This window comes from Monodelphis domestica, chromosome 1, assembly GCF_027887165.1.
Source record: "Monodelphis domestica isolate mMonDom1 chromosome 1, mMonDom1.pri, whole genome shotgun sequence".
In the NCBI taxonomy this organism is placed as follows: domain Eukaryota; kingdom Metazoa; phylum Chordata; class Mammalia; order Didelphimorphia; family Didelphidae; genus Monodelphis; species Monodelphis domestica.
The window spans coordinates 228,626,168-228,636,714 of record NC_077227.1 but is presented as its reverse complement, the minus strand read 5'-3'; the positions used below and the strand labels follow the sequence as shown (position 1 = coordinate 228,636,714).

At 38.8% G+C, this 10,547-nt stretch overlaps 1 protein-coding gene and 1 non-coding gene across 6 annotated transcripts in view; one reads left to right on the top strand and one right to left on the bottom strand.

The window, feature by feature from the left end:
* DGLUCY (D-glutamate cyclase) overlaps positions 1-10,547 on the top strand; it is a 118,318-nt gene that overhangs the window by 84,787 nt on the left and 22,984 nt on the right. For all 5 annotated transcript variants that reach the window (XM_001371185.5, XM_056810521.1, XM_007472592.3 and 2 more), the window contains one exon: positions 6,565-6,713. In XM_001371185.5, coding sequence (XP_001371222.3) covers positions 6,565-6,713 — 149 coding nt within the window. The remainder of the gene's footprint in view (positions 1-6,564; positions 6,714-10,547) is intronic.
* On the bottom strand, positions 7,824-7,928 carry LOC130456617 (U6 spliceosomal RNA). The gene has a single exon (XR_008915687.1). It is a non-coding gene; the product is annotated as a U6 spliceosomal RNA (small nuclear RNA).

The window sequence follows — 10,547 nt, the reverse complement described above, 5'->3', positions numbered from 1 at the left end:
TCTGCCTTAGAACCAACACAGAGCACTGATTCTAAGGTAGAAGTTAAGATTTTTAAAAAATGCAACTTAAGCATCATCTTCTCAATGAAATCTTTCCTGATCCCCTCAAATACTGGTGCCCCCCACCACCTGTTGTTTATCTTTATTATTACTTAGGCTGCTTATATTCTTACTATTTATAATTTATTTATTATATTTATTCTGCATATATATATAATCTAGATAAATTTATACACATATGTTTTGCATATATTTTATAGACTTATATACTATATTCCACATGTACTTACATGTCTTTGTCTTCTCTATTAGAATGAGAGCTCTTTTTGAGTGGAGATTGTTTCATTCTTTGTATTTGTAGTGCCTAATACATGGTAGGTGGTTTCTAAGTAAATGCTTCTTGATTGATTGAATAGGAAATATGTGTGAAAACATGGTGACATTGCCAGTTGTGGAGGAAGGGAGATTGAATGGAGGCTCGTGACGGATGACTTCAATCTTATCGGTAAAGAAGGAAACTGTCTTAATTTTTTGATCTGGTAGATTACTAGCAACCTCGTTCTTCCAGAATACAGAGCACAGAGTAGAGGGAATAGCAATATAGGCTGAACCCATGAATTTATTAGCAATAATCCCAAATGAGGAAAAGCTCGCTAGCAGGGGAAAGCAGCACTGCCTCTACAACTTAGAATGTTAGAGGATCCCAGAGCACTGAGCTGGAGGCTCTTCCAGGGTCACACCACCAGTATTTGACAGAAAGGGGATTTGAACCTTGGTCTTCCTGGTTTCAAGGTCAGGTTTTAAGGCCAGCTCTCTCTTCATTGTGGCAAGCTGTCTTACAAAGGAAACAAACAAACAAACAAACATTTACTTTATTCTGTAGGAGGTAACCTAGACCCTCATTTTGGCTTAAATGAGTAGCTACATTTTATATAGAATACTAATATGATTGATGATCTGGTTCCTCAGACCACATTAAATTGGACTATTTCTGGTTGGGGTGGGACAGGGGATACCATCTTCTTGCCTTTGCAAGAATGGAGACAACAGGGGAAAGCGACAGAGGACGGTGACAGCAGGAACAAAAAAACACAATAGTTGGGGACCTTTCAGTGTGAGGCAGACAGCCCTGTTTCAGTACCCTAATGGGCATCCTTGTATCATTGAAGAACCCAGTTAGGTGTGTTTCCAAAGTAATTAAAAGGATGCCACATTATTTATGTTATGTATCTTCTGTTTACTCTGGCAGATATGTGTATATAGTGCATTTTAATTGTTTTAAAAACATATAAAAAAGAGGACTATTTAGGAAGGAAGAGAAACAAGGACTCTAGAAGGCCAGAGTAGCAAGGAGGAGGGCAGGGAGAGAGGGAAGTGTTCAATAGTCAGGAGGAAGATCCAGAAAGAGGACATGGAGAAGGAGGGTCAGACAGATTAGAGAAGAACCAGAAAAGATTACTGTCAGGAAACCCTGCTTTTATGTATATTTATATTATTTATAATTTATTTAATCTGAATATGCATATATATATGTATATATAATTTTTACCAATTACATGTAGTAAATTTCCACACAAGTTTTCCTAAGTCATATGATCAAACTTATCTCCCACCCCCACCCCCTTCCTCCTCCTTGTGCTGTCAGGCAATTCAATCTGGGATATACAGTACATTTTAATTTTGATTAATTTTTTTATGAGTTTAGCATCAGTTATAGGAAAGTTCTATTCCTCAAGAAAACCAGAAAAAATAATTCCTGTATTTGGTAAGGAAAGGGGAGCAAACCACATTCTGTAATGGCAGAGGAGCAAATTGCTTTCTTTAGGAAAATGCATTCATTCTTCAGGCCAGAAAGTACCAATTAGTTAATTGCCTCTTTCCATAGCTAAGTGGCCCCTTCTGGCCTGAAAAATCAATACACCTCTGCACAGAATGTAATTTAATTCTTCTGTGGGAAGGTTTAGACACGTAGAGGATTGCTTTGTATTCCTTCAGGAAGGGAAGGACTTATTGATCTGAATGGGGATTCTTATTTTAAACTCATTTCTCATTTTAACTGCAGTAATACCCAGGGGAAACAGAAAGTCAGGTGAAAGCTGCCAGTTGCTTCTCAGTTTAACAACACACAAGTGGAGGCACTTGTTACCTTTATGATAAAAATCCTTGTGTAACATAAAGTTGGCCAAGTCCTTGCCTACTTATTTCAAGCCACATTTAGTGCTACAAAAATTCCAGCTCCGCAAAAGAGCATGGACCTGAGAGAGTGCTGGGCCTGGTGTCAGGGGGACTTGGGTTCAAATCCGGCCTCAGATACTTCCTAGCTGTGTGAACCTGGGCAAGTCACTTAACTTCATTTGCCTAGCCCTTATGCTGACATAAGGTAGCAGTTATTTTTTTTTTAATTAAAAAGGAAAAAAAGAAGAAGAACATGGGTCTGCCCCTTGACCCTTATTGCAACAGGACTGGTTAGATGGGAACATTCTGAGTCACCATCCTTAAAGATGGTGCTTTATTTGATGACGTAAAAATTAAGTTTCACAGGAAATAGTCAACCAACTCATTAAAAAAAAAAAGATTTTGATGGGGGCAGCTAGATGGCCCAGGAGATTGAGAGCCAAGCCTAGAGACAGAAGGTCTTGGATTCAAATCTGGCCTCAGACACTTCCCAGCTATGTGACCCTGGGCAAGTCACTTGACCCCCATTGCCTAGCCCTTACCAATCTTCTGCCTTGGAACCAATACACAGTATTGAATCTAAGGTGGAAGGTAAGAGTTTTGGGTTTTTTTAAGACTTTGACCTGATCTTTTCTCTCTGGGATCATCCCACTTTCTGTCAGCATCTCCCAAGCTTTCTTCATCTTAATTCTTGTTGGCACACACCATAGAAATGCTACAATTGTTGGGTTATACATTTGGAGTTAGAGGGGACCTTTTAGGCCATCTTATCCAACAATCATTTTGCAGATATAACTGAGGCCAGCAGGTTAGGAGATTTGCCCAACATCATACAATTAGTAAATGGATTAGTAAATCACTCTAGAGAAGCACTGGTGAAGTATTGGCATGTGTGCAGAGCCAGCACTTGGGGAACTGCTCCATTCTCCCTCTTCCCAGCGCCTGAGGACATTCTTTGCAGGCCCTGCCTCTGTCCAGCTGCCCAAAGCAAGCACTCTCTCCAGTAAAGGGGGGTGGAGGGGCAGGGCTTGAATTTGCCCTCTGGGCACTCAGACTCCAAAAGGCTCACTCAGGCTGCTCTAGAGCTATAGAAGCTTTGGGGGTCACCAGAACCAATCCTTTCATTTTACAGTGGAGGAAACGGAAACCCAAAGAAATTAAATAATTTGTCTAATATCACATAGATAAAAAGCATGTGCAGAGCCATAATCTGAATTTAGGTGCTCTGACTTCAAATTTAGCATTCTTACTACCACACCATTTACTTTCTGTCCTTTCTGCTTTATACATATCTATCCACATCCTTACTCTGTAGACACAAGTTTTATGTGGATTTACCCCCCCCCCCCATTTAATCTTCCTTTTTCTCTCTACCATGGTCTGTCTCTTTAATGCTCCAGAGTAGGGCCAGGAAAAGGAGAGTGAGGGCACCTAGCATTTAGCCACATCATAAGAGTTTTTCTCCTGATCTAACCAGTTTGGAGAGTAATCTGGAAATGTCCAAAGAGTTCTACAACTGTGTATACCCTTTGACCTAGCAATACTACTACCAGGTTTATTTCCCAAGGCAATCAGAAGAAAAGGTTCTAAAATATTTATAGCAGTTCTCTCTCTTTGTGGTGGCAAAGAACTGGAAACTGAGGGGATGTCCATCAGTTGGGAAATGGTTAAAAAAGATTGTGATGGGATAGTAATGCACTATGAGAAATGCTGAGTAGGTTAATTTTTTTAAAAAGCTTAGAAGACCTACATGAAGTTACAAAAAGCAAAATGAGCAGAAACAAGAGAACATTATATATAGCAAAGGAACTATTGCCTGAGGAACTACTTGTGTATGTCTGCCTGCAGAGAATAGAACCAGATAAATAGAAACAAGCAAGGCATAGTTTTACATATAAATATATCTTTTGGTCAAACAATACCTTCTCTAGTGTGGGAAGGGAGATACTTGGGAATTTTAATGTAACAAATAAATAAATCTTTTTTAAACCCATTTTTATCAATTAACAGATAGCCTTAGTGTCCTGTTCAGGAAATCGTCTTTAGCCTGAACTTGTAAAAGTAAAAATTACCTTAGGTTTTTTTGCTTGTGTTCAGCAAAGAGGGACTTTCAATGAATAAAAAAGTGCCCTCTAATGGAGGATTAAGTAAGGTGGGGAGGGGGGAAGAGATAGAGCAGTAGGATGAAAGGCACTTCTTGGATTTATAATATCAGAAAGTATCAGGGTCCTGGCTAAAGCACAAATAGTGGACCCCAAATGGTCATTATTGCTGCAAATTGGAAGAAGACCAAACCATATGGCTCTATTCTTTATATATGTACACATATATACTATTTTTAAAAATAAGTAAAACTCTTTAGAAGCTCTCATTTATCACATATCATTAATGTTGTATAGTTATGTCCAACTCTTCATGAACCCATTTGGAGTTTTCTTGGCAAAGATAATAGAGTGGTTACCATTTTCTTCTCCAGTGGATTGAAGAAAACAGAGGTTAGATGACTTGTCCAGGGCCACAAAGCTAGTAAATGCATGAAGTCAGATTTTTAACTCAGGTCTTCCTGACACCAGACCCAGTGCTCTATCCATCTAGCTACTTCTATATCATTAACATGGAGAGGGAAATACCTGGCAGAGCTCTGTAGGCAGGGAGAATGAGGTACCAGATCTGAGAGACCAAGCAAGAATATAGGAAACAGGAACCAGACTACCAGTATATGAAAAATGATTATGGGACAAGCCTAGAGGAATGATTCCAACCAGAAATCTCTGATGTAAATATAGGAAGCAGGGACATCCTAAGCCCCCTGAGGTGAAGCCACAATGAATGAATTATAGTCAGCCGAGACTAAAGCAGAATTTTTGTGGACTGGTTTTAGATTTCTATATACTTTTTTTTTTATTAGGTAGGTTCACCCTCCCACTCACTGTATGACCCATGAAAGAGAATTCTTTACTCTATTGTCTATCCTGAGTTGACACTAACTTAAGTACTTCTCTAGATTGTGAAGACAGGATTAACTCTCCTTTGTCTATTTTTTGATTGAATCAACACAAGCTTGAATCAGGTGGAGGAGCTGGAAAACCATTTAGTGAATTCACACCCTACTTAGTGTTAGAAGCCAGCAAGATACTTGGAGAGCTCCACCCTTTTTTAACTCAATCAGTCAGAAACTTGTGAATTCTTTTAAGAGTTCACACCTTCAGAAACTGTTCAATCAGGAAACTGTGAACCTTTTTCATGAGAAATTGACCTTCAGAAGGTGAGAAGTTGATCCCACAGACACTGCTCCCTGGGCAGTGCTAGACAATTTGGAAACTGTGATTGGCTCCTGTGAAGAGGGGAGAAGACAAGAAGTCACCATAAAAGCAAGCCTGAACTCCCTCAGAGAAGATGGTCTTTGAGAAAATAGTCTGAAAAGATTGTCTTCTGGAAATAGTCTTCTAACGGGGGAAAGTCTTTGAGGGAGCTTTTCTGGAGACTGCATCTTAGATTAGGCTTGGAACTCAGCTTCAATTTAGAATCTGACTCCTGGACTACTTCTTTGGGTGAGTGAAAGGCTGAACAGACTAGCTTCCATTTTGGAGGAGGTCGAGTGGTTACTCACCATCAGCCTTCCTGGTTGATATATGATAGATAACTTCTCTCTCCTCCTCACATTTCTCTTCTTTATTGTTTCCTCTCTATTTATACATACTTATAAATAAACTTCTGACTCAAGATATAATAAATATTGGCTACCACATAATTTTATAAAATTATTGTCCAAACGTTAATTTTCACCTTTACAGCCCCCAGACAAGTTACTGCCCTTCTATGAACTTTAGTTTTCTCATCTGTACAATGGGAACAATAATAACACCTACCTCCCATGGTGGTTATGAGGATCAAATAAGACAATAATTATAAAATTCTTATTAGCACAGTCCTTAGCACATAACAAATATAGCACTATGAATGTTAGGTATTATTATTATATGATTATAAAATGGGAGCTCCTAAAGATTTTTGCTTGTTTTAAAATTTTTAACTTATATATGTATATATATAAATAAACATATAAACCCATATATATATTTATGCTTATAAATACATGTACATGTGTATGATGATGTGGCATAACAAAGAGAGAGCAGATTTAGTGGACTGGAGCCAGGAAAACTTGGATTCAAATCCAGTCTTTGATATACATTGGTTGCTTGACCCTAAGCAAGTCACTTAACCTCTTAATACCCTGGGCAACTCTCTAAGTTTATGTTATGTAAAAGGTACTGACCCACATTGGGAGAGAGAGTTTTCTTATCTCCATCCCTATTTATCTATACCAGCAGCTTGTTCCCTGAGAGATTTTACCCCTAACCTGCATGTTTTCTTTCCTTTTTGCAGATTTGATCACTTAGTGGCTATAGAGCGCTCAGGAAGGGCTGCTGATGGCAATTACTATAATGCTCGTAAAATTAATATCAAGCATCTAGTTGATCCCATTGATGATCTTTTCCTTGCTGCTCAGAAGATCCCTGGAATCTCATCAACTGGTAAGAGAGCATGGAAAACTTAAATAAAGAGGACAATTTCTCAACATGGAACACTCGATTTTCTTGGTAAAGATACTGAAGTGGTTTGCCATTCCCTTCTCCAGTATGTCCCCATTTTATAGATGAAGAACTGAGGCAAATAGGGGTTAAATGACTTGACCAGGATCATACAACTAGTAAGTGTCTTAAGCCAGATACTAACTCATTTCTTCTTGACCTCAGAACCAGTGCTTTTATCACACTGTACTGCCTAGCTGCCTTTGAACCAAAATAAGGACATTAATTTACTTTTCTATAGCTTTATTGTTTACAAAGAGCCAGACTATATCTATATCTATCTATCTATCTATCTATCTATCTATCTATCTATCTATCTATCTATGGAGTTCTTAATATTTGTACCATGGACCCATTTGGAAGTTGGTGAGCCTATAGACTCTTATAACAATGTTTTTAAATGTATAAAATGACATACAGAGGATTACAAAGAAAGTCAACTATAGTTAAATAGTTATCAAAATATATTTTTTCAAAACCAAGTTCATAGATTCTAGGTTAGGAATCTCTGTTATATATTATCACATTTGATCCTTACCATAACCCTGGGAAATAGGTGAGGCAGGTGTTATTCCCATTGTGGATATAAGAAAATAGACCCTGTGATGAAGAAAGATTTCCTGAGATCACAAAACTATTTAGTGTCAGAGCCCAGATTAGAACTGATGTCAGGAATCAAATAATATGAAAGGCCACTGCAAAGGGTAAAATTCAACAAAACTGACCAATGTTTTAGAAAGTTGGAATATATGTACAATGTACCACACTCAGTAGACCTCCCACCTCTGCAAAGGGATGGGTGGTGATGCTTCTCCTTTCCCTTTTTTCAGGCCATAATTATTCTTTGCAATTTTGCAACATTCACTTGTAATTTTTTTCTTTGTAGCTGTTTTTTTATCTACATCATTGTAGTCATACATATTGTTTTCTTGGCTCTGCTTACTTCATTTTGCATCAGTTCATGTAAATCTTTCTGTGCTTCTCTGTATTCTTCATATCAATCATTTCTTACAGCAGAATATTCTGTTACATTTATATACCACAATTTGTTTAAAAAATAAAGAACACATCATGAATGTGTGTTATCATTGCACAGGAGCCATGCTAATCTTCTCTGTATTGTTGCATTGTTAGTGTATGTGCTGCCAAAATGAATACACAACAAAGCAATTCTTCTAAATGAGATCCTCGAGCATTCAAAGAGATTAATCTATCACCAAAGGAAAACCAAGTGAGATGCAGAATGCCCCTTGTTTGGGCTACTATATGAGATTAGACCGATACCCAACACTGCTGCTCCATCAGTACTCTGGACAGATCCTGCACATGGACAATGAGCAGAATTGAATTGGAGAAAGAGGAGGAGGCTGGATTTTATTTGGAAAGTTGTTCCATGCTTTGCTTGACTTTGCTTGGCTTCTCTCCTCACCTCAATTCAAAAACCATTTAGTGAGCTACATTGTTCAGGGGGATATAAACAAACAATAAATAGCCACCCTCCCCTCCAAGATGGAGCCATCCTACTGGGAGGATGGGACATGTAGACAAATAAGTACAGAGTATATGTAAAACCATGCAATAAAACCCATATATCAAGCACCCGTATTCTCTTAATATTATAAGGCTATAAAACATAGAATACTGGTGTCCAAAAAATCAAAATTGCTGATCACCCAATGGGCAACCAAGCAGCGTGGTAGATAGAGTGCTGGGCTTGAAGTCAGGAAGACTCCTCTTCTTGAGTTCAAATCTGGACTCAGATACTTACTATCTGTGTGACCCTGGGCAAGTCATTTTACTCTGCCCCAGTTTCCTCATCTGTAAAATGATCTGGAGGAGGAAATGATAAACTGTTCTAGAATCTTTGCCATGAAAATTGCAAATGGAGTCACAAAGAGTTAGATAACTGAAATGTCTGAACAATAATAGAGAGCAAACAAGGGATATTAGACGTGGGCTTTTTTTAATTTAAAATTTTTACTGATGCCTTTTGTTCTTTTATGCCATTGTCATTTCTGATATACCCATTCTGTGCCCTTCTCCTTTGTAAGAAATGAAAATAGCTAAATAATAATAATAATAATTAGCATTCGTGTAAAGCTTTAGGGTATACAAAGTCCTTTATATGTTCTAACTCATTTGATCTTCCCAAACCCTGGTCAAGTACTGACAACAAGGGGTAATACTATGGGAGCCCATGTGTTCAGTTGATACCCATATAATATTTTTAAAAATGATGGGATCATAGATTTAGAGATATAGGGAATTTTAGAAATCATTTAGGTCAATCCCTTCTTTTTTACAGATAAGGGAGATGAATTCCATGGAAGTTAAATGACTGGCCCAAGGCCACATAGCTTTGAATTTTTGAATTTTGAATTTTTAGATTTGAATACAGATCCTCTGACTATAAATCAGCATTTTCTCCATGGTACCATGCTGATCATGTAAGACAATAAGATTATAATTTTAGAAGGGACTTAGCCCATTAGGTAGGCCTCTCTGTGTAGAATTTAGGGGAGAACAAGGACAAGGTTTGAATAGGAGAAGAAAAAATGGATGAATAAAAAGAATGACCCGAGCAATGGATCTGCCAACAAGTACAGTGTGTGCTTTATCCTATTATCATAATGAACCAAATTAAACAAACAATTATTAAGCACCTACTCTGCACTGAACACTGTGCCTGGCACTAGGGAAGGTACAAAGATAAAACATAGTCCCTACTCTCAATGAGATCACAATCTAGTGAGGAAAAAAATTTGGAGTCCAGAGACCTGACCTCTAGTCCCAACTTTATCACCGAGTAATTCTGTGACCTTTTGTTACTGTTCAAACGTTTTTAGTTCATGTCTGACTCTCTGTGACCCCGTTTGTAGTTTTCTTGACAAAGAGACAGGAGGGGTTTGCTATTTCCTTCTCCAGCTCATTTTACAGATGAGGAAACTGAGGCAAACAGGGTTAAGTGACTCACCCAGAATCACACAGCTAGTAAGTGTCTGCAGCTGATATTGTTATGGGGTTCAGATGTGTACCCCTGGGGTTTGGGAAGGACACCTTTTGCAAGAATTTGCAAAACTTAGCTTAAAAACAAAAAGAGAGATTTATTAATTTAGAAAGTAATGTTGAGAATGGCCAGGAGGATAGCAAGGTGGGACAGCAGGATGGGGAGCAGCTCCTGGGAGGACAGCATGAATGGAAAGGCTGTTCCCCATGAGGACATCAGTTCTGGGGCTTTTATACTCTTTACAACAGAAGCCATGTCCTGGTGTGGACGTGACCTAGAGTGTTAGTCCCTCAGGCATTTGGTGGGGTGAGGTGGTCATCTGGCTGGGGTCTGCCTGCAGGCATAAAGATTCATCTCTTTGTCCATCTTAAGTCTAGAGGAAGATCACAGAGGATAAACATCTCAGGACCCGAGGGGGGTCACGAGTCGTCTCTAGGTTCAGTCAGGAGGATGCAAGGCAAGGGAGTTTCCCTGACAATAGCTCCCCTGGGTTCCTGGGGGCGCAGTGCCCATGTCAATATGAATTCAGGTCGTCCTGACTCCAGACCTGTGATCTTGCTGCCCATTTTGTGCCTGGATCTGTTGCAGGGCCGGAAGGAATTATACCCATGGAAGTACAATTCTCTGGACTTCCTCTGTGAAGTGAGAGGATTGTACTAAATGGCATATATGGCCTTTTCAAGGACCTGAGACTGTGATTCCATAGGAAACTAGATAAAAGAAGTTCCAACTGCTTGCTCGATCTTGACCACACTAATAATTTGGTGTTG